Source organism: Mycetomoellerius zeteki, unplaced genomic scaffold, assembly GCF_001594055.1.
Source record: "Mycetomoellerius zeteki isolate Tzet28-1 unplaced genomic scaffold, Tzet1.0 scaffold31, whole genome shotgun sequence".
NCBI classification, from domain to species: domain Eukaryota; kingdom Metazoa; phylum Arthropoda; class Insecta; order Hymenoptera; family Formicidae; genus Mycetomoellerius; species Mycetomoellerius zeteki.
The window spans coordinates 1,462,786-1,488,044 of record NW_017257294.1 but is presented as its reverse complement, the minus strand read 5'-3'; the positions used below and the strand labels follow the sequence as shown (position 1 = coordinate 1,488,044).

The window sequence follows — 25,259 nt, the reverse complement described above, 5'->3', positions numbered from 1 at the left end:
CAGGTAAGCAGCTGCAAGCATCTGCAGGGGCAGCGCGGCAGCCGCGTGTTTAAATTAGTCCCGGCACAACTGTCGTGCGCGCAGCATGCATGGAAGATCGTTCTCGAGTTTGGTGTGTTGAAAATTGGATTAACGAAAAATTGTGAAAGAAACTAACTCTAAATTCGTCTCGAATTCTCTGTATTTTTATTGCACGCGCAGATCTACTTTGATATTACCGTCGAAATTAATTTATGTTTCAAGTAAGATAGGATCGATAAAAAATATCCATGATAAGAAATTATAACAATATTTCTTTTTTAAATTTGCAAACAGTATCTGGAATTAATAATTGAGAGCTTAAAGGAGATAACAGTTATATTCAATTAGTGCAGTGTGGTTAAAAAGGACTAATAATGATAGATTAAACTTAGACTGTATATCCAACTATATTTGATAAGATAAATTGATAAATTAAAAAGGAACAAATTCATGTCCCTGGTATTGATGGTGAAGCAAACGGCAGAATTCGCTTGATCGTATGAAGGATCAAGAAGGAAGTAGATGAAGATGTTGCTTCTCAGGGTGATTGTGACGCTGGTCGCGTGCTGGATCGTTAAGTGTGATCTGTTAGATCTCTATGTCCAGCACATGGACGAGACCATGAGGACGACGTTATACAGAAATAAGCGACATCCGATGGATCCTGTTTCTAGGAGAATAAAGAGGAGTCTCGAGGAGAACGAACCGCTGTTCAGGTTTAATTACTTCAAAAAGCAGCGGTTGAACGTCGATGAAAATTGGGTAAAGCAGTGGAAGGCTAAGAATAAAATTGTCCCTTATAAAAACGACATTTTGGACTTTCCAAACAAATTGGAAGGGAACGTGAATTCTGATCAGCACGAAATATTCCCAACACTGAATTCGAAATACTCCGAACGGACTTCGACAGTTTCCGAAGACGCTGCTGAAAATTCGCAATTGAATATCTCGCAAGTTCCAATAACTGAGGAACGAGGGGAAACATCGGAGGTTGGACTGATAATCGAAGAGAATCAGAGCGACGAAAAGTTGACCGTCAAGGCTTTGGAATTCGAGGAAGAATTTCCGGAAGAAATGGAGAGCGCAGACAACTCGCAGTTCGAGATCATCAGCGATAATGAGCAGATCGATCCTTTTTGGCCGAGTTTTAAGAGGACACCGTGGGATAGCCGAGTGCCGAAGAAGTATTTTCCGGAGAAGCCAGCGAAGGAAGCACAAAAGACGAAGAACTACATCAAGGACGAGGCAGCGGCGAGATTCAGGAGAAATGCAAATGATTTATCTAACGAAGGAAAGTGGAATTTTACCAGATACGAGAAGATGGATGAAAATGGTACCGTGATCCTCGAATGGGATCCTTCGGACGAGGAGAAGATAATCTTTAGGGTAACCGGCGAAACCAGAGGTTACATCGGCATTGGTTTTAACGAGAAGATCAGCATGGAAGGCGCCGACATCCTGCTCATTTGGATAGATGATGCGACTAACCTGACCTATGTATTAGTAAGTCGGTTTCCTATCAGATTCTGTCCGATGTCTTCGATAGTGGTTAATCTATAGGAAGGCAGTCGTGCGCGATCTGATCGATAAATCTCGATGCCTGAAAAGGTGTCCGGGATGGTTCCCGTACAAAAAAGTATCGAGGCTGCATAACTTTGATCCGCTGGCCAATTTAAACAATACGTCTCTATCTATACTATTTCTATCTTTATTATCGAATCTTTATAGTGGTTTCTTATATAATCTATCGTCTCTTAATATTAAATAACGAAACAGATTTGTGATTTCAACGTCATTCATTTACCAACATTAGCGTTATTCAGTACTGGCCTTTTAAAGTGATTTCTCTCTCGATAATTAATTTCTTCGAAACAATGGTTGTTTCGGTAATTAACTTAAGAATGAACGAATTAATTTAAAAATCTCTATAAAGCGATTTTCCTCTCTATGATTATTCACACCTCACAAGCGGCAAATTATATTCACACGATTACGAAACGGTGAAATTAATGCGGTCGTCGCGCAAAAAGAGATTTGCATGGCCATGAGAACGCGGGCAAGGATTAATAAAGCGATCGTGGGTCTAAGTAGACGGACTCGCCGTCGTCATTCAGTCGTGTGGGAAGAACTTGTTTTCTTCTTATCTCGTCTATCGATTACGTATACGATCGGTGCGTACGATCGCGCGCAATCAACGCGGTTTCTTGCTCGATGCAGTTTATTTTCGCAAAACATCCAGTACTCTCAATGAGTCACTTCAATAATAGAATGAAAGCATAGCTTCCAGGGTCACTGGAATTACAAAGATAGACAGTGGGATAAAAGTACAAAAAAACTGTAGGTATTCCAAGGTCTTTCGGAATTAGTGACGATTTAAAAAGATTTAAAGAAATTCTTGACAACCGCAAGGACATATTTTTAATCAAAAATATGATAATGGACTTGCTTAGATATACAAGAAATATTCTTGAACTTTAAATGAATGATTTTATTAAATGATTAGGTGTAAAATTAAACGTTGAGTGAAAATACGGGGTCTCAGTTTCTCCGAGTTTCTCTAACCTTTGCCGACGACTCATGAAATGTTCAAGCGTGAGGAAAAGCACACGACGAAGCAACTGACTCCTCAGCTCGATTTCGCGCCGAAGCAGCCCCTCACGAGGGATACGAGACAGTTCGAAACCTGTCGGCGCGTATCTCTCTCCAACGAAGGGAGCCAGCGAAAGATCGCTGAAGATGGTACAAAAAGGGGGCGACAACAAAGAGGAGGACGAGGAGAGGAAGAGGAAGACGGAGAAGAGGAGGAGGAGAGGCGCGACGAAGAGATGAAACGAAGGAAACGAAAGGTGGAAAAAGGAGATAAAGAAACGCAAAAGCCGGGGAATTAAAGGAAGATTAAGAAGGCGGTTGCAGCAGAAAGGGAGATCGAGGCAGCATCTTGAAGGACCTACGAGAGGTTTTAGAGGAGAAAAGAACTCGAGAGAGAGAGAGAGAAAGAGAGAGAGAATAAAAGGACTATCGCTAGTATCCTCCGCCACCCCCACATTTCTCCGCTCGATTGATGGAATTGCTTTCGAAGGGGAAGCCTGCTCGCATAACTGATCTGTATTAATGAGAAGCGTTAATTAACGTGACGTCTTAACGAATGAAGCCGTCTTCGTCCAAATGCACCGTCCACGTCAGGTCCCTTTAACATTTTCTTGTGTATAGATTGCGTATGATGGAAGACTCGCGACCAAGAGAAATTATAGGGTCGCTCTTAAGTAATAAAACTGATCGGCAAAAAACGTATAATATATATATCATTATATAGCGCAAAGTAATAATTGACTTGACAATTAAAATTTCTGAACAGCAGCAAGAGATGTTTTAATTGACGATCAGGTACTAGAAAGCCGGCGAAGGATCGAACGACGGAGTTCCAGGCCTCAGAACCTGCTTCAGCCCAGACCCTCTGCTTCCCCGAAATTCTAATCTTAATTAAATTTATATCCATTACGCCTGACGACGCTCGGCCGCGCTGTATCGCCGCGCGCGGAATTCCTCCCGAGGGCAGGGCACGTCCCATTCGTTTAACACGGAGGCTGAAAATGCGGAATTCACTCGGCACCGGCTTCTTATGCTTCGACTTCGACTTCATAACAACATTTTCTTTCCCAGTCTTTTTTCTTCTACGCCTCAAGACGAATTGATTAGGGCCTATCGATTGTCCAGATTGCAAAGCGACGAAGATCTCCTTTCGCAAGTATCCTTTCCTTCGGATTTAATTCGCGCCTCTCGTTTCACCCAAAAAGGAAGATTAAAATGAGAGTCACGCGATATGTATCCCTGTAAGTTTTAAATCTTTTCCAAAGTAAAGTTCCGTATCGATAATTGGATTACATTTTCACTGACTTTAGATTTTCAAGACGTTTACCCGAACCTCGTCCTGACAAGAGGGTTGGACAAGGGTGAACAGGAGTGTTGAGGAAGGACGATGGAGGGTGAAGGAGGAGAAGAACGGACCCGAAAGAGAAAGAGAGAGAGAGAGAGAGAGAGAGGTTGGGATAAAATTAACGAATATAGCTTCACAACGGACGAGATAACGTCGTGATAAATTTACGTCCGACTGGCGCGGCGGCGGCCTCTCACTGCGCGTTCCTTCAGCGTATACGATCGATCTACCCTTCTGCCCTTCTTACCTTGATGAATTGTAAATCTCTCGATGCAACAGATCCAGACTCGACCTAGGTACCTCATCAACGGGGAAGTTGCAAGCTGTGGGGCTAATTCGTCACCGCGTAAATTAATAGAAACATACAGAAAACGTTACAAGTTCTCTTCGCTCCTAGCAAATTTTGTAACTTATAATATAGTAGCCCATACAGCACAGAATTTGCAGCAATATCGCTGCAATAACGTTGCAATGTTCCTGCAACATGCAATATTGCTGCAATGTTGCTGCAACTTTTGTGCTATAGGGGAGAGTATTGATTCCTACTACTAAATTTAATTCTAAGAAGCTATTTCGCACACTATTTTTAGATGTGATCTTTAACTCAAGAATAATTACATATAATTTACAAATTTACAATATATATAATAATTTACAATTTATAATAATAAAAAATTGTTGCTGTTTAAAATAGCTTCGTGCAATAATCGTAAGTCAATATCTGCTTGCAAGAAACAGCATTTTCGAAAAAGATTTTTAATCGCAAGATTCATAATCACGAAACGACCCCCCGTGGAGGCGACAATTTGTTATTTGCCAATACACACATACACATACGCGCACACACACGAGATGCCTTATAACCGCGTTTGACAAATATCGCTGTACGTGCGTACCTGTTGCACTGACGAGTGATGCACTTACCTACATGCATTCGGATTCAAACGTCCCGAAGGTGGCTGGACGTGCCGGCGGCGAAGGATACACGCACGGTGTGTGGATATAAGGGTTGCGTACGTGAATTCGCGTGGCCGAGTGTGATCGTGTGTGAAGATCGGCGGCGAGAGGGCGAGGGGAGGGCCTGCTGGGTACGCCAGGCTTGGAGTTAGGTCCGTGGGGCCCAGTCAAGGCCTCCAGACATCGTCGGCGGGGGGGCTGTGTGCGAATCTTTGAGCATCGCTACAGAGAAGGACGAAACGATGGTCCTGAGCCCAATGAACGAGCCGGCAATGTTATATGCGTATATCGTGTGCAATACCTCGAGTCCCGAAGATCTCGAACATTACTCGAAGTACTTTTAATGGGTTTTAATGCATCGCCGATTAAAAGCGAGAGAGAGAGTACGCGTTTGATTAAGAAAGGCAGAAAAAAGAGTCATTAAATTAAATCGAATATTTATACATAAATCAGAAAATAAAAATTAGGGTGCGCCGTTAAATCCTTTGCTCAATCAAGATTGTCCCAATCGAGGAGGATCCGCGAAGGTGGTCGCGTCAGATGTAATTAATTAATCGCCATTAATTCATGACGACGCGAAGAAGAGTCCCGCCGACTGGGTCAGGAAGAATGAATGGAAGCTTCCTCATCGGCAGCGACAGAGAAAGGCTTTAAAGACGGCTGCTCGCAACCGTCGTCGTCCAGCGTGACCGACAATGCGTACGCGTATACGACGATTGCGATCGTAATTTATTACCGCGCCGGGAAATACGAGTCGCTGCGCACAGCACACTAGTGAATCTGAAATGCACGTAATCTGCGATCCGTCCATCCCTTTGGTCCCAGGGGCCGACGGGTCCGTCCAGGACGTACGGGACGGACAAGTCGGACAGTCGAGCGCAACGGTGCATGGACGAGGGCCTCCTCCTCTTCCCCTTCATCGTCTACCTCATCCACTTCCTCCACCTACCCGATTTCGTTGCGATTTTTTTCTCATTATCCTGGACGATCCCTCTTCTTCGTTTTCTACCACCGGCTAACACGTTTTCGTCCTTTTCCAATCCCACTTCGCGTCGTCGTTTCCCTTCCCGCGTGCGGAGATACTCGGCCGCTATCTCCTGACAAAGCGCAGCGTACATGCCGAAGAAACGCAAGAATAAAATCCTTAATGCATCTTGGATGATAGCCGGATAGCCAGTGATCAATGGTTATCGCGTCGCATTTAAGGATGATTATGCAGAAATAAAAACGTGAAGAAGTTGCCGCGGTCAATACAAAGCAGCTCTTGCAAGTGATTGTTGCTAATTAGGGTCATTACACAAAGATAAAAATTGTTAATATATCGCTTCGAATTAATCCAGAAAGAAGCTAAACGAGACAAAAAAGTTGAGAGACCATTTTTAACTGTAGTCAGAGATTATCATAGACACGTAGTATTCGCCCCGAGGGTGTAATAAAAATCCGTCGCGCCGGTAGCGTGTATTAATAGCGCGATTAGCGGCGCGGGAAAGGTGCGGACATGGAAGAAGTGTGGGTAGTGAAATGGCTGTACAATTTATGTATACGTATCTCCGAATGCCCTGAAGGTGGGTCAGGCAGCTGCTCGACTTTATCGCGTTAGTCGAGTCGTGCAGCAGAAGCGTCAACGAGGTGTCGTTTACGCCTGCAATCGGTATACGATACGATTTATCTTCTCCCGAGCGAAGAGGAGACCAAGAATTCGCCAGAAAATTTGTCTATCTTCTTCGTCTTCACGCTAATCATAGCTCCCTCGTTTATCATTTCTTCGTCGTCGTCGTCTTCGTCGTTAGTTTGGCTCATCGGTTTTTATACCGCTTTATCTCATTCCGCGCATTACACCACGTTACTCCTCGCGACAAGAAAGAGATGAAAAGGGATTTCAGTCTACCGGGAGAATATTTCATGGATTTAAGATTCATCTCGTACTCGGCGTAGCGAGCTTAGTGGGTCATTGTTCTCGTAATAAGCTTTTTCAAGTTTACCCTTTATAACACTCGCATTTTCGAAGATTTTGTAAATATCCAGAACTAATCATATTTTTTTTTAAAAAGGAGAATTTTAAGTTTGTTAAAAAGTAGCAAGAATTTTATCACACCAAGGGATGCTGGAGTGATCACATTACAGTCGTATAAAAATCTTCGAATTGACTGAACGGAATAAAAAATCTTTTTACAGGATTAAAGTAGACGCAAAATTAAAAGGTGGTGCAGTGGACCTTGTACTAAAATCGAAAAAAAGGTTAAAAACATTTTTTAACATTCTTTCGATTTTAGTATAAAATCCACTTCCTAATTTTGCATCTACTTTAATCCTTGTAAAAGAATTTTTTATTCCGTTCAGTCAATTCAAAGATTTTTATACGACTGTAATGTGATAATTTGGTCACTCCAGCATCCCCTTAAACGGAAATGGGAAGCCCAGAAAAGGCACATCGGACGGAAGTATCGACTATCGATTGTGAAGTTAGCCCAGGCGGATACCCGATACGAAGAGATTTCTGCATTATTGATAAACGAAGAATGAGGCGCTCATTAGCATTCCCGGCGTCGGAGCCGACGTAATCCAGCGTATGATTTACGGTTCCCGCGGAACCGGTCCACCCGGGTCAAATGAAATACTGTCCGCTACGCGCCATTTGTCCAGTCTTGGTGAACCACCCTTCGGCTACGTACCTGAATCATCGTTCGTTTCTTACGCAGCGCGAGGAATCCGTGCGATCACCATTCTATTTCTCTCCTCTCGTAATCCAAGACCTTGGTTTTTCGCGAAGGTCCGGTTAACTTTACAATAACGTAACAATCGGCTATTGATGAATCCCTTCAGGATTGGACTCCAGCGATACCCAAGTATTAATAAAAAAAACTTGTAATTATAATATCGCGTCGACGCGTAGTGACATTCACTGATTGTAGGCTATTTAAGATTATCTGATTGAACAAATTATAATCAATGTACTTAACAAGAGAAGGGAAAGTTCCCTTTTCAATATTGATGAGCTTTTAATACGTTATTTTCTGACGAAAATAGGGGACAACGTATAAAAAATACTATGACTCTTATTTTCGTCTACAAAACAAAATATTAAAAGCTCATTAAAATCTGAGGAGGATACTTGAGTCCCATATAAGTCTGTTGATAATTCTTCAGATTTAAAATTCTCACGCATTAGATAATCTTTATGATACTCCGAGATCTCCGTCTCTCCATTGGATATATCCAACTGATAAAAACTGACAGGAAAAAGAAAAACTGATAAGAAAAAAACGAGTGTCTTAAGGATTGTGGATTGAATCTTTCATCCGTTTCTCTTACAAATTATAAGAACTAGAAGAAGATAATAGTTTGAATCTGGATGATTCTGGAGTCAATGTTCCGTATAAGTACAGAAACCTCTCTCTGGTCTCTCTCTTTGCTTTCTGCCACGTTTTTTCGTCCGTACCAGTTATCTGTAATATGTTGCGGCGCGATGAGAGTTACCGAGCTCCCCTTTTTCGTGTCCTGACTTGCCCGCCAGGCCCAAAAACGACTCAGCTCAGAAAAGAAGGGCAAATTAGCGCTGTTAGTGGCCGAACCATCGCGAAACTGGTTCGCAGAAGCACTCACGTATGCCAACGAGACTCGTCTAGTTCTGACGAGCGAATGTTTTGAGGTCTCGAAAGATCACAGCTCTATGTTATTTTTGAAAAAATTGAGAGAGAATCTCGATTTCTACTCAAATAGTACTTTGTGTAAGAATGAACCAACATTCTTTAACAGAATTAAAATTTTATTAAATGTTTGTAATATAAAATATTACATTTTTTAATTGGTCTAATTTTTACCTTCAATGCGATGTGTCGACTTGACTTATAAAATAATCAAAGACAAGAAACCTACATTTCTAAACGAGAAAACTTTACTCAACCGTTAATAGCAAGCCTCGATCGAAGGTCTTTTACACGATTTTACATCGTACGATGGGTAAGGGCAGAAATTCCATGTGCGATTAAAGCATTAAACACCGGAATCGTTAAGCGGCCCGTCGAGTAAATTGCGGGGGACGCATGCACCCTCGAGTGAGACGGTGAGCGCCCCCGCGGGAGAGGTTTCCACCGCATTTTAATTCGTTGATTATTATTCCGTGTAACCGCTCATAAAACCGGCTACGATGAACCTTAACGACTCGTCGCTCGTAATTGTGCGTAACCGCGTGCAAGCACCTTCGACGCCAAGATCGCGACACGTGAGAACCGGACCGGAATTGCGACTAAAAACTAAAAATTCAGCAATAATAATAATACATATTTTCCTGAAAAAAAAAAATAAAGTAGACCAGTTCGAGGCGTTCTGGGAAAAAAAAAATTGGTTCTCTCTTAAAAAGAAGTAATAAAAGGAGTAATAGAAGAATATAAGAAGAGAATTAAGTAACGAATTTCAAATGAGTATAAATATAAAGTTAAGATTTTTTATATATTGTAAAGATGTCATTTTTAATTGAAAATTTTCACTTCTTCGAAACTACCCTAGATTTTTCTGCTCTCGCTTACTTTCGCTCACGTACGTTAAGGAGAAGATTAAATTAATACTAAAATACTAAAGTATGTAATAAGAAGCTAACATTTCTTTTTCCATCTAGATAAATTAATTATTTTCATGAAACGCAAATATATCACAAATATATATTTTATTTTAAAAAAATAGAGTGAGTTCTCTCGAAAAAATAGAGTAGGTCTATTTTATTTTCACAAAGATGGAACCAAGTTGTAGTCTACCAGAATAAATCTGTGAGTGATTCGTACGAAATTTGTCGCGACGATTCCTCGTGAGGTTCCCGAAGGACACACAGAATTCCTTTATTCCTACCTATAAGGAGGAGCTGGTCGTCGCTACCAGCTGCTGTTCTGCCAGGTGGTAAAAAGGAGATTTGATCGTAAGAAGAAGAGAGAAATATATTGAATATATGCGAAGGAGAGAAAGGGAGAGAGAGAAACGGAAAGTGCGGTTGGTTTCACCGAGGGGTCGAGAGCAAAGAGGAGAGAGAAAAGAAGATGTAGAGACGAGAGAGCCAAGTAAAAGAGGGCAATGGTTATGAGAGAGAAAGAGAGAGAGAGAGAGAAGGCGACCCAAATGCACACACGCACACATATATACGCATATACGACGTACATACAAGTGCAAGAGGAGAGAAGGGAGAGAGAAGGGCGAAGAAGAGGCCACCAAAACACCTGGCGAGCATCCTTCTCTTAGTGGCGCCTCTTCGGAGAAATTCCTTCCTTTTTCTCTCCTGGACCACAGGATCCATGGGAACCACTTTTGCAACGTGGACACAAAGCGGCGTTTCCCTTTTATCTGAACGCGCATCCAGTTGCATCTATTTACCGCGGAAAAATTTATTCCATGAAACGTTTGGAATCGGGATTTCGGGACTGGGCGTGTTCTAAAAGTCGATGTTTTTCTGAGGCGCGCATTTTGCGGGATTCAAGTATGAAAAACAACAAGAAAACAAAGCAAATAAGAGCCCGTACATCACGGTTAGCAATGAACAATATGTATATGTTAATAAATTATTTTTATTCAGACGTTTCGGCCATCCTCAGTGAGAGTTATCAATAAAAACCTATAAAATTTTTAAAACTCCAACTTGGAAAATATCATTGGCCAATGAGCGTGTGTCACGCACTTGAATATAAAACAAGGAAAGTGCATAATTATATTCAGAATAAAAATTATAAGAAAATCGTGGTTAATTCGTAACGACGAGAAATTAGATGATTAAACTACAGTCAATCGTTGCAAAATTTTCGTTAAAATAATATATGATGTTATTGTTATGAAATTGAAAGTTACAATGAGAGAAAGAGAGAGAGAGAGAAAGAAAGATACACCTTGCTTCTGAAAGATGAAACCGTAGGAGGAACGCATTTCATAATATTCTGTTCTTTTTTATCCCTCGTTCGAACGTTATTCGAGATCTTGTGACGAGCAATCTTAATTCTGATCTTAATCCGGATATAAATAACATAAATCCGACAGACCTTATTAATCCAGGTGTATTTTTTCACAATTTAGAAGTTTTTTTTAGATTTTATGATTTTTCAGGCAAACTTCAGAACAGTTTTTATCTCTTTACATTGCACTCACAGAAACAACTTTTAATCTCGCATTCCAATAAATAAAAAAAAATCGATTGGATGTGCATGTTCATGCGATGAGAAAGAATGTCCTGACTCTGAGACATTTCTCATGAAATGTCTCTCATGAAGAAGAGATTCGTGTTATCGCTCAAGGATCCGCATCTATCTTTCCTCTTATCCCAAGAAACGTCTCACGAAAAGAACACGTGGGTGATGTGAATGGAGAAGCCTCTCAAGAGACCGTCGTAGGAAGTGGTCGCCAATTCGTGACGTCAGATCCGCCGAATTAATTTTCTGCTTTTCAAGCGTGTGTGCCTCCTTTCCAGTAGATCGAAAATGTCTTTCGATGACTCGATAACTTAAATCTTGACCACCTAAACTGCAATTTCTCTTTTTCTTTCTTTTCGTCACGTAGATGAGTCGCCGATTCGAAGGAGCTAATGATCTTTAAATATCCACCTCTCGCCGGGTATCGTGCACAATTATTCGCACCAAGATTACAGTAACGACACTGTCAACAGCTCATTTGTTATCCCGTGCTAAGGAAACCAGTTCCTAAATCGAGAACGCGGGAGGCGACTTCCTCATTGTCAGTCTTCGTGACTCACAGTCGTAGAAAATCAGGTGTCTGTGAGAGCAGAGTTCGTAGCTCGTAACTGGATAATTTGCATAATACTTTCGTCTAACGATCGAGCCATCTTTGTGGTATTTTTCACCCCGGCGCAGTCGTGATAATCCGGCATGGGAATCAAGAGCGTTTTCTGCTCTTTCTCTTTTATCAAATCGCTTTTCTTAGTCGCGACGCTCAACTGGTTCTCAAGTGCTCGTGTGAACTACTGGAACACGTTTCGAATTGGTCCCGATAAATTGGCGGTCAAGATGACACGTAGATGGAATGTTGTCTTTAATCTTACGGTGAGATAGATTATTCACGCGATATTGAAAGAAGATCTGATAAGACGAGCATGTTATAAGATCCAAATTCACCTCCGGTCACATGAAACGCGATAAGAATACTGTAAATTAAATTAATTAAATATACAATGTTAATGCCAATAAAGAGCCAATACTGGATGTATGTATGAATTTATTAGATTCTAAGTATATCAATGCATAATAATTAATCAATGCAAAATAATTAATCAAATGACGATCGTAATAATAGTCGTAGTCATAACAATACTCGTAAATATTTCAATGTTTCTTTTTAGGTATCTTATCTTCAGGATATTATTGAATTTAAATTTTCAGTATAAATTTTGTCTTAACTGATGTAGCCTACCGCAATTTTGATTTAAATGATTGCTTACAATTGTTTGTTGTATCATAAATTAAACCTTAAATTGATATAAAATCTTGCAAAGTAAAAAGTAAATAAAAACGAATTATAATTGGCGCGAAAGACTCACTAGACGAACGTTTCGTTCTAGAATATCAAATTTTGGATAACGGTGGAATAAATTAGCAGCATTCTTAGAATGCTCTCAGACCTTCTTAATTGCCAAACAGCACCAGGGCCGTACTAATTAACTCGATGGCGATGAGAATATCCGGACGTCATGAGAAAACTGTCTTGCAAACTTTGTGAGAACGCACTTGAACCCCACGAAATAGCGACGCGACTCTACCGCTCCGATCGAGATAAAAAAAGATTCTCGCAGCCTTCCGGGAAGATTTATGCACGTATCATTATGATACCCGACCGGTCGGATTGTTCCTCGTGAACTGATTGTAATTAAAACCTGCTTATCTTTGCTCGAAAATCGTCTGTTAACACTGCACGTGAAGTCTTCAATGATTCCAATTTTTATGAAACAAAAGAATTAACAGTCTGTTAGATTTATATATAATCTTTCAACATTAATTAAAACATAATTTTACTTTCTTGTATCTGCATGAAAATATAATGAACAGCATATGAGAATAAAAACTGCTAATTCTTTTTTCAATTTTGAAATTTATTTTTAATTTACATTATTGAACATAATTTGATTTATTATCAGACATTCTGATGACATCTGCAAATTAAACTGAGAAAAACAATTGAAGTTATCGCGAAAATACGACGCGAAAATAAATTATTAGCGGTAAGAGGGCAATTCTGCAGCGGGGTGATTATTGAAGTGTGTAATTTCGAAACGAGCTTTTGTGCAGAGACATGAACACTTTGTGAATCGTTTTACGTGTTAACGAGTGTCTGCTCTCCCTCGCCGCATTTTCCACCGGTTTCTCGCAACGTTTTCGGAGAGAGAGAGAGAAAGAGACGCGCCTATTATCGTTTCCTTTCTGCACGTGCTCGTTACGAGGCGCGTAGTACTCCACCGGGCATGACGACGTTCTCCAGCAATTATTCGGATTCATTACGTGCAGGAAGGGGACTTCCCTTCGGGAACTTCACTGTACGCCCCGCACGTACGAACTTCAGCGGGGCACTCCACCGTAACCGGGGCCCAACGGACCCAAACGCCTGGGGCCGACTAGCCGCCCTTACTCGCGTGCGCTACCACACGGCAGCTGGAAAATCGTTCTCTCCTTTTTGCGAAATGCAACGCTTTATCGTCGGACACCGAAATATCGACCCGTGATTTCGCGCACACTTATTCTTCATAAAGCTACAATCGGATGCAAGATGTTCGGATCTACCGCGTAATCTCGCAGTCCACCAAGATCTTTGACGGTTCCAACTTTGCCTCTACAAAAATCTAATGGAAGATAATTCATCGTTGTCTTAAAACTTTTTAAATGCAGCAGCCATTAAATATCGTCTTTATTAAGTTTGTATTGAAATCGTCTTAAGATAAAAATTTTAATTTATATTTTTAAAATTATCTTTTTATTGGTTCATAATTTTTAATTCTGGACCGTTGATGCTGATCAATTCGATTTCATTATTTATGGAATTATTCGATTCCAAGTTTGTTAAAGAACTCGTAAAAGGTATATTCGGCTTATAATCGCGGTGTAAATAATTTGATGAAAAGAGTCAACACACATCCTCTGTCTATTGTGACGACCAAGATGCGTCACGTTGGCGGATATTAAATCGTGAATGAAAGCCGTGCCATAACAAAGAATGACGAAAGTTCATAGTACTTTACTTAAGCAAAAGAGAAAGTAGGTAAAGATGGAGAGACGAATTGTGTTAGGTGGAAGGACCTAAAGTCCCAGTTCGCTGCGAATGCGAACACCTGGCGTTTACCTGACCCGATAAAGCTCTCGATCTCTCGTCCAATAACCAGAGAGCGAGTTTCGGGGCCCACTGGACCCTCGTTTCAACGAGTACGTTGAACCTTCAATTCTAACATCTCTCCCTTTTCGTGTTCCAGGACTTGCACGGTGTCGAGAGGAATGCTGCACCGGTTATTGACATATCTCAGGACGTCGAAGTGATCAACGGCACGCAAAACGGCAACCGTACCGTCGTGACGTTTGCTAGGAAGTGGAAGACGTGCGACCATCAGGATCATGAACTTACAGTAAATAAGACGGAGACGTCATTTTATAATAATTGTATTGACATTCTCGCTATTCGAATTCAAGTCTAACTGACCTTTTTCGAGCCATGAGCAGCATGTCGATTAAAGCATAATTTTATGTTGAACAATTGTTGCAAATTGAAAATAAGCAAAGAGAAAATGTTGTAGGAACGTATGATTGGCTCAACTGCTTAAAATTAAAATCCACTGTGAGCGAACACCGTAAGGTACATTTCGAATATTACTCTCTTCAGATGTTCAAACTTAAAATAAATCTTATGGACTCTGCGGTCTGCGGGGGTCTCAAATATTGTACGTAATTGAAAGGGATCATTCTCGAATGCCAACGGTGATTCGCAAGTGCACATTAATGCAGCGAGAACCAGGAATTTATCGCACCTTCTTTAACACCGAAATTACCTTCCGACCTTTAATCCGCTACTCTGTAATTAAAATGCGTGCAAAGAAAACAAATCTTGCCGTGCATATCGCCGACCGAACGGTTTTTTAAAGGGATCTAAAAAAGATAGAGAAAGAGAGAACAAGCGTCGTCCGAAGATTTACTGTATAATCGTCATGGCTCCGTAGAATTCACGGAGAACCTTCTTTCGATTTATGCTTTGGGGAGGCAGGGGCCCCGCGGCTTTAAGAGGCCCGTAGGGCCCCGTAGTCTCGAATTCCCGCGGCGGTATTTAGGCATTTTAGCATGCCGTCTATCCTCTTCGCTGTGGCACAATCTTCCGGCGGTCAACGTATTCGATTTTAATTGTAGTTACGTCACTATAATACTTTGAGAAATATATATAATATATATATTATTTACTGAAATAATATAAAATTTCAAAAAAATAAAAGACACTGCAAATAAAAATGTGTAAAAAGTGACTTTAATATATGTATGTTATTTAGTTTTCCGCGTAAAATTGATATTATACTGCAAGTTTAAACGCAAATTATATCCATGTTTGTATGCAATATAGTATGTTATTTTTACAGAGGAAACTAATTACTCGCATATATAGTATATTGATCATTTTTTATACACTTGAGTTTACAGTGCAGAAAGTTGTAACTCAAGAATATTTTTCGAATGCAATATCGATAATTTTATTAAAAGCTTTAATTAGAAAAATTCGTGCGATTTTAGGGCGACAGCATCAAGGTATTGTGGGCTCTGCACAAAGAAGATCCCATATTAAACACGGCGGTGTGGCATGGGCAGACAAGAGGCGGAAAGACTATAAGGCTGAAGACAACTGCGGCACATTCGCCACCGCAAGAAATTAGTGATATACGACACTGGGATGTGAAGTTAACTCGGGTAAAAAAAAAATAAGACACCCTTTTCTCTCGATATTTTTACTGTCATTTAACAAGTTGAGATAATTACGGTTTAGATATCCTAACAAAATGAGAAGCCAAAGTTATCCATTATTATTAATCATAAGCAAAGACGAATGAATATTGCGGATCAACAGTTTTATTTTATCAGTAAAATTTTTTACAATCTAATTTAAACCCGAATTATTCCTTGTTTTTTTCATTCTGCGCGTGTTTCAATAAATTGAGACTTAATAATGTTTCTGTCTAACAGTTTGAAGTAACCAATACCACGAATACTGTCTACTGGTGCAAGATCTTCAAGCCCTCCCTCAACAAGAAACATCACATGATAGGAGTAAGTACAATGATACAAATTCAAATTTTTCGAGTAGACGCGAATTTGAAGATAATTCTCGATGCTGTTGATGGAATGCAAAGGCTGGGCTCTATTCGTATGTGCTTCACGAATCACGGTCATTCATGCCGGACGTCGTACGGGGTAGACGCGCGTCGTAGAATAAAAAAAAGACCCGGAATGATGTCACTGCGCACACCGAAACGTTCGCCGACTATCAATGGGAGAATGATCGCGAGAAGAATGATCACAATCGTTCCCAGGGCCCCACCGCAAAGTCCCACCCTACGATGGTCCCAGATCTTTCGTGTCAATGGCTACGTTTACACCGTGCATTTAGGCCGCGGCCTATACAATAGATGTCCTTGTTTATCTTGTAGATTAAACAAAGACACCTATCATATAGGTCGCGGACTAAGCGCACGGTGTAAACGTAGCCTATATTCTCCCAAGTTTCTACGAACATAATCTTCCCGAACTAAAGATATCTCGCGCAAAGTTTGCCTGATAATCTAAGGCAGAGCGAGCTTAGGCGTTCTTGCGTTCATACATTATCTATGCGTTTCAGTATACACCACTCATAGAAAAAGGCAACGAGGATCTCGTGCATCACATAATTCTGTATGAGTGCACATCGCCAATGCTCGGCAAATATACCAGAATGGCCGGCAATCATTGTTATATTTCGGCAGTGCCGAAGGAATGGAATTCGTGTTTGCAACCCATCCTCGCTTGGGCTCGTGGCAGTAAAGGTATAAATTATCCAAAGTGCAGACAGAGATAATTGTTCAGTTACAATATAATAATAATAGATTCTTACGCGAAATCTCTTTGGCAAAGTAATTTGTACAAAATTTCACAGTCCTAAAAAGTCTAAAACTTAAAACAAGGTCGATGAAGTCGATTTAAATTCGTGTTAAAGAAAATTTCTGAGTAATGTACACACAAAGAGCAATATGTATACTTAAAGATTTCCTTTAATTTTACAACACAAGCAGTAATAGAATCGTCTACTGTTGTGCAGGGGAATGGATGCCAGAACACGTCGGTATACCTGTAGCGGAACAAAGTGAGAACTCATATTATATGCTGGAAGTTCATTACAATAATCCGATGTTGAAGAACGTGAACGATAGCAGCGGCGTAAGACTTTATTTGACTGAGAAGCTTCGTCCTCAGGAAGCTGGCATTCTCGTGACCGGCGTGGCAGTGAGCCCTCTTCATCTAATACCTCCGCAGCGAAAGGAGTTCGCCACCGTCGGATATTGTACTTCAGCGTGCACTCAGATAGTAATTGAAGAATTATACGATATTAAATTATTCGCACGTAGCAAGCATAAAATGGAATGTGTAGAAGAAATAAAATTGATCTCAAATGTTGTTTCAGATGTTCCCTGAAGATGGTATCAACATCGTATCGGTTGTCTTGCATTCGCATTTGGCTGGTCGACGTCTCGGCCTGAAGCATATTCGAGAAGGTAAAGAGCTACCGAGGATAGTCCAGGACAATCATTACGACTTCGACTACCAGCAATCTTATACTTTGGAAAAAGAAGTGAAGGTGTTGCCTGGCGATGAGTTAGCCGCGGAATGCGTTTATGGTACTCTGGATAGGAAGAAACCGACTTTTGGGGGTTACGCAGTTACCCAGGAAATGTGCCTAGCATTCGTCGTGTATTATCCCAAAACACCTCTTGCCGCGTGTTATAGTATGACGCCCGTTAAGCATCTTTTCAACATTTTGGCTGTAACAAACTTCCGGGGAATGACGATGGATTACTTGGAAGCACTGTTTCTAACGAATGGGTAAGTTTTTTCACGCGGAATAATTATAGGATATTCACGATTCTTATAAAACACGAGTATCAATTATATTATCACGAAAATCCTTTAATTTAATTCGTGCCATTATTTGTGTCAATTCTTTGATGAAATATCTTTCAATTCATGAAATATTAATTTTTATCTCCTTTAACTAAGAAAAAAGAAAAGGAAAAGATGGATTTAGATAATTTTAAATTAAATATGTAGATTGTGATCTTGTCGTCTGGTTCAAATATTTTTGTTCATAAAAAATTCTAGATCTGAATTGATTACGCCTTCAGCCAAACAGCTTCCTAGTCATTCGAAATCAATCGATGAGATCGATGAGACTATCATTAAAGAAGCTAAGTCTGCATTAATAGCGATGAAAGATCACATAGAAGAGAGTGAGGATGATAACATCTTCACGCGACTCATCATTGAGGATCCTATAGAATTTCGAGGTATATATGATAGGAGTAAAATGTCATATAAAAATTAAATAACTAAAACGTTGATAAATATGAAATCTTTTGCCTCATTAAAGAGAATATTTCCAACACACTCCCTCTAATATTTTCTTAAATTTTCAGGCCGTACTTTTGCCGAACATATGATGCTAATGCAGTGGAAGGATGATTTGTTAGCGAAACCTGTAGAATATAATTTGTATCACGGCGAACATATGACATTCTGCAGAAAGAGGGATGACCAATTAGCACTGGTAAAATCTCTCAATATAATATATTTTTAATTAAACTTTTCCAAGAAGAGTATAAGTACTGGAAAACATTATTGGATAAATCAAATAATGAGCAAATAAATGCTTATATACGCCTTTGAGGTTGTTAGTTCGTAAATAATATATTTATGAGGCGATAAAATATAATTTGCAAACAATTGGAATGAACTTATGAATATATTATTTACTTACTAATAACCACGAAAACTCATGTAAGCAATTTTACTTATATTTGATTTATTCTTGAAGCTACAAAACTAGTTTTTTAGTTACCAGATAATTTCGATGATATTATAGATTAAATTATGTCAGTGTTGTTATATTATTTATCATTTCATATTAATTTTTTTTATTTACTCTTTAAGCAACCAAATATTCTGAACTTCCCGAATTACACGGCGCTACCGGAAATGAACACTTGCGAACTTAAGTCTGGCTCCTCCAGAGTTTCCTACATCCATTGGATAAATCTGGTCATTACAATCATCTCATTGATCGCTATATTATAAGAAGACTCAAGTGAATAGTTAACGACAGTTAAAGGCGACGTGATAAACGCATTTCGCACTGTTAATTAATGCGAATACAGGGTTTTCGTGATGAATGTTTTCTGTATATTTTCAAATTTGTAAAACACAAACCTGATTAACTTATTAATTTAAGTAATTTTACCTTATAAGGCGAGCGATTTTCTTGAACGAGCACCGCTTGAAACAAGTCAAGATATTCCTAAAGTATTAGGTGACTGGTCAATTTCTCCTAGCAAGGAGACGACAAAATTTTCAAAAAGTTTTTGTTAATCCGGCACACTAAAAACACATATATGTATAAATAGATATAAATATAGAATACATAATATAATATAATGTGTAAATACGTAATTATCAATTATACATATTTATAAGGCGTTTTACTATTTTGTAATGCGTGTGTTGTGTAAAAATAAACGTTTGTAAATATTTTCTCCGAACACATATTCTTGTTAATACATTCTTATCTCATCTTCTTTCCATCTAATAGAGAGAGAGAGAGAGAGAGAGAGAGAAGAGAAGAGAGAGAACGTAAATTATTATATATATATTTCCAGATGGCACAGAGAATTTAAAAAATAATTCTTTTTAAATCCCTGAATTGTGAAAAAAAAAATATTTTCTTCTTGTATCCCATTTTTGATCCATAAATATTTTTAAAAGTTCCTTTTAAAATATAAAATTTCTAAATTAATTTTTATAGATAATTAAACAAAATTGTATTTGTATATCAAAATATATTTATCAATACAAATAATTAAATCTTTACTAAGATTAGGTAATTTAATTCAGAATTTGATTAAAAATTTTTCAACTGCAAACTCCCAACAGCAATAGCTGTAACGTGAAACGAATCTGTACTGAAATTTCCAGTTATCAAAGCAATTATCTTTAAATAATACTTTTTTTGTTCTACAGAATGATCCGAAATTCCCGCATTCGGAATAGAATACTTTATGCTAGGACATGATACTTTATGCTAAAAGAAATAACTTTTTCCTTTTGAAAAAGGAAAAAGGATAATTTCAGAATAATAATAAATAATTAAATAATAATTAAATAATAATTTAATAATAATTTAATAATTTTAGAATAATTTTTTCAGCGAAATTTTTTCACCAGGGTATTTATATATATTTATACACGAAAAATTTTTTACTGGGAATTTTTTTACATTCTAGAATCTAATTTTCTTCTATATTATTCTTCTTAAATATTAATTCACTATTTTTTATTATTTTTAGACGAATCAAGATCTTCATGATGAATTAGATATTGATAAAACCACTCAAATTTATATCACATTAAATGTTATACAAACAACGAAATACAAGGTTTACAGAAAAATTGAATTACAGAAATTTTACAAATTGTAGCAGATTTAATATTTAATTTTAAAACAGATATAATTAATTATTTAATTACTATAAATTTTCGTACGTTCATATATATTTAACATCTCTCAAATATTGGATTTATTGGACTGAAATAGATTTCGCTTAATGATCTTATCCAAGTGCGATTTCGATCCTTTGGAATTAAACTGCGACACGGTTTTAAAGGACACCCACGCACGACCTCCGCCCCATGGACAACCCAGTTCGTAATTTTCCACCTGGTTAAACCGAATGCATCGCGGTTTTCCAATCTTTTCGCTCGCAACATTGCCCGTTCGCGCTTTGTTCACGGCGATCTTGTCACGTTGGCGTATGGGGCACCATGTGGCTGCCGCTGATAAGCGGCGAATTGCGCTTTTATCAAATTACGAGGCGACTCCTGCGAGTATAAAAGCCGCTGCCTCGGGACGTCCGGCGTCAGCAGCTTTCTGGAGCACCAACGAGAAGCACTTCTCGCCGGAAGACTTGAAGAGCCCTTCGAAATATCTCACGAAGCTTGATCGCGACAGCCCATAGTTCCTCAGGTATGATACTTCTTATTGTTGCGAGATACCGCGATATTCTTGAGTTATTAACGAAATCCGTTGCCCAAAGTTTCACTCCAAATTTCAATGAGAGACATTGTTAAAAAGAAAAATAAGAACAAGATATTGCCAAGTATATTATACGTAAAAAAATAGTTTCAATTTTCTTTCCGAAGCTAACATTGTATCAATCGTTTTTGGATTTTAATTATTCTAGACTCGATTCAATCGACTTGATATAAACGATGGGGGTATAATATTGCTATTAATTAATTAAAAACTAATTAATTAAAATTACAATGAGAATTATGATATTTTGCAGCAAGATGCGGCGAACGCGCCACGTAGTGCTACCCGTACGATCCTGGCAGTACATCGGATTTCTAATAGTATCGTTGGCGTGTCTAACTTTAGGATTGGTATCCAGGGATAGGGAAGGACATGCTGGAAGTCTCGCAGGTCCTGAACTCACGCATCGAGCTCCCCACGAGTATGAAATTAATTATTTTCCTTGCTTAAAATCGTAAATGCTTCTTCAATTACGCATTGTTTTTTAAATTCCGTAAATGTTTTTTATTACGATTTTTTAATTTTCCTAAGAATTTTATACACTTTTTTTAAAAATTGCTATTGCAAAGATTATAGACGAGCATTATTTTTAGAGTGGACGCCTGTCCGAATTTGAATCCTTTCGTCGAAAGCCTGATTGCCGAACCGAAAAAAGTTACAAAACCGGCGATTAATAATCATCAAATGAAAGTATCTGAACTTAGAGCACCTATGTCTCGAAAGTCCGTACTTCCTCGATCACTGAGTCTGGATCGCTCGTCTAGGAGCAGTTTGCAGGAAACCAGAGAGCGATTGTCTAGAAACCGAGATCTGAGGACAGTCGAGAGACTTTCAAGATCGACGAGTCGCATATCCAACGACGAACCCATCAACCGTGTTCAAGAATCTCGATTTAGAACGATTGCGCAATCCCGTGACGCCAGGAACTCATTCGATCTCGCCACTCGATTCTCTCGATCGCGGGATTTGTCTAATCGAGCAACCGGTCGCCGTTCTGTCGAGCAAAATCTCGAACGACGTTTGGCCGATTCTGCAAATTCTCGTCTTGAAAATCGCAGATCGCGATCCATGGAACGGCGGGAGTTTAGCGAAATCGCGCGACAACAAAATCGCGATCGATCAGCGGATCGGCGAGACTCTTTGAATTTTCAACGTCGTACGAGCAATTATCGTGACCGTCAATCACTCCCAGAGCGACGAATCAATCGGCAAGAATCTCGCGAAATCCTAATCTCTGGTCGTCGCGAACATCGAGATCTAACACGAAATCGTGTTCCGAATTACCGATCTGAGATACGCGAACGTAGATCTGTCGAGCGTCGCATGTCAATCAAACATCGAGACGTGGATCGTCGGGAGGACAACAAAAATCTTTTGAAATCAGCAAGATTCGCACGAGGAGATATCGATCGCAACAATAATATGGATCGCCGAAACCGCGAACGATCTCTGGAAAATCGCCGAGCTCTTCTCGATCGCGTTGCTAATCAAGAACATAGATCGCGATTATCGGTCGCTATCAGGAATTCTCGTGGAGATCTTGTTAAATCTGACGATCGTCGAACGTTGTCTCGATCAATGGAACGTTCAAGTGTCAATAATCTCAATCGCGAAACTCTTAGTAGACGAGTTAGATCGGTTGAATCCAACACCGAGAGATCCGAAGAACGCAGATCGTCCTTCGAACGTAGATCATTGGACCGATCTATGGAACGTCGTGAAATAGCAGGACACCAGAAAGCAGAGAATCGTTTTGGCGATCGAAAATCCGTCGATCGAATGTCGCGAGCCTCATCCGAAAACTTGCGTCGAGAAAGAATCGATCGCTCACAAAGGGCTGCAAGTCGACGTGACACGCGTGAAAACACGGCTATCAGGGAGAATTATAGAATGGCACGATCACGTTACGACGTCGAAGAAATTGCGAATCGAGAACGAAGAGAAAGATTCGCACGATCCTCCCGTTTAATTGATCGTAATTCGGCAGATCGTCGGGAAATCGCGAGGATTAGAGACTCCAGAGATTACAATCATAGATCGCGCGATGCTGCGACAGCAGAACGACGAGATTCGACTCAGGAACAGCGAGAAAGGACGAATCGTTTGTACCGATCACGCGAAGAACAAAGGATCGTTCCTCAGAGATCACGCGAGGTTGAACGACGTGTGTTCGAACGAAGAGTTCCGGAAAGGCGAGTTTTGGAGCGACGAATCATTTTGGATTCAGCACGTCTCGATTCGCGAAGATCGTCGGAACGAAGGATCGACGACAGCTTAAAATCGCGTGAAGGATCCAGATTAGCAGACCGTTCGGAACGAAGCCTGGAAACACGAGTTTCTCGCGGAAGAATCCTAGAAAAGCGATCTATTCTTAATTCTCGAAGATCTTCAGAACGAAGGCTCGACGACAATTCTAAATCGCGTGAAGAATTTAGACTAGCAGATCGACGTTCAGAACAGAGTTCAGAAGCACGAGTTTCTCGCGGAAGAATCCTAGAAAAGCGATCTATTCTTAATTCTCGAAGATCTTCAGAACGAAGGCTCGACGACAATTCTAAATCGCGTGAAGAATTTAGACTAGCAGATCGACGTTCAGAACAGAGTTCAGAAGCACGAGTTTCTCGCGGAAGAATCCTAGAAAGGCGATCTACTTTCGACTCTCGAAGACCTTTAGAACGAAGGATCGACAATTTGAAATCACGCGAAGGATCCAGACTAGCAGACCGACGTTCGGAACGAAGCCTGCAGGAATCGCGAGTTTCTCGAGGAAGAATCGTGGAAAAACGATCTATTCTTGATTCTCGAAGGTCTTCAGAACGAAAGATCGACGACAACTCAAGGTCGAGTGAAAAATCGAGGATGCAGGATCGGCGCGTGGAACGGAACTCCGAATTGCGAAATTCGATGCTTCCAATGGAGCGCAAAGCAAATTCTAAAACAGCATCTCTCGAGAACCAAGCACTACGTTCATCAGAAACACGACGCGAAATCAGACGTCTCGCAGAGCGCCGAATGGCTCAATCAGTCGAGAATCGACCAGTTGAGTTTCGTGAAAGAGAGTCCATCAGACACTTGCGTCAAAGATCAGCGAGGAACATCGAGGACTCATCGCGACTCTCTTCTCTTCGCCGAGTCATCCGTGTACCTGAACAAAATCGCGAACAACGAAGATTGTCTGCTGAGAGGACGCTTACTAGAACCGTGAACAATGAACGATTATCCGCAAAATGGGAACGAAACTTGCAGGACGCACGCATTGAAAGAAATGTGGAAATCAGGGCAAAAATCGTTTCTAACTCAATGAAGGACTACAAATTTTTCAAGTATCCTATGGCTTACGATCTTATGAGGCAAGCTTTCATCGTGGCATTATGTACTGTTTATGGATTTTCCCTCTATAATGGAAAAAAATCTTTTCTTGGGTAAGCCATTCAAATTACTGGACTTCCTTAGAACGCAAACTATAAATAAGTGTTATAATTTTCTTATAATTTAGCATAGGCTATAAAAAACTATAATTCTCAAAATAGATTATCAATAAAAAAGTAATTTTAAGAATATATAATATGAATAAAATAGAATGCTTAACATGTTGTAATATTTTTGCAGGAGCAACATAATCCAGCATGCCCAGCGCTTCATAGTTTGGTAAAATAAAATATAATCGGCTACTGAACAACGGCAATGAAAATCGTTATCCTCTGGACCTCTGCTTCTATCGATCTTATTATTTTATGAATTAAGATATTACGTTGCAATATGTGTAATGTGTAATGTTCCCAAAAATAATCAGAATGTAGATTAATGTAGATTAATGTACAGCTCATATATGTCCTGTAGAAATGTGTATATCTAAGAAGATATATTTTGTGCGAAAATAAAATAGTTGCAGTCGTAGTTAAATACTTTGAAATAATTTTTCGAAAAACCTTTCATATTTTTTACTATTTCAAAAAATTACATATATATACAGGGTGTTTCCAAATTAAATGGCAAAACTTCGGGAGCGTGTAGA

The 25,259-nt window shown here is 39.6% G+C and overlaps 2 protein-coding genes across 2 annotated transcripts; both read left to right on the top strand.

Annotated features, from left to right (window-relative positions):
• The first annotated feature begins 293 nt into the window (after positions 1-293).
• On the top strand, positions 294-19,535 carry LOC108724743 (MOXD1 homolog 1). The gene is made up of 10 exons (XM_018451337.1): positions 294-1,524; positions 14,352-14,501; positions 15,649-15,822; positions 16,096-16,179; positions 16,748-16,931; positions 17,204-17,469; positions 17,567-17,985; positions 18,262-18,446; positions 18,576-18,706; positions 19,090-19,535. Exons 1-10 carry the CDS (start codon positions 544-546, stop codon positions 19,231-19,233), a joined length of 2,718 nt encoding a protein of 905 aa, XP_018306839.1. The 5' UTR covers positions 294-543; the 3' UTR covers positions 19,234-19,535.
• Positions 19,536-21,080: 1,545 nt separating this feature from the next.
• LOC108724742 (protein CROWDED NUCLEI 3-like) lies at positions 21,081-25,129 on the top strand. Its single transcript, XM_018451336.1, has 4 exons — positions 21,081-21,175; positions 21,498-21,665; positions 21,838-24,666; positions 24,854-25,129. The coding sequence occupies exons 2-4, from the start codon at positions 21,502-21,504 to the stop codon at positions 24,894-24,896; spliced, it is 3,036 nt and encodes a 1,011-aa protein (XP_018306838.1). The 5' UTR covers positions 21,081-21,175; positions 21,498-21,501; the 3' UTR covers positions 24,897-25,129.
• Positions 25,130-25,259: the final 130 nt, after the last annotated feature.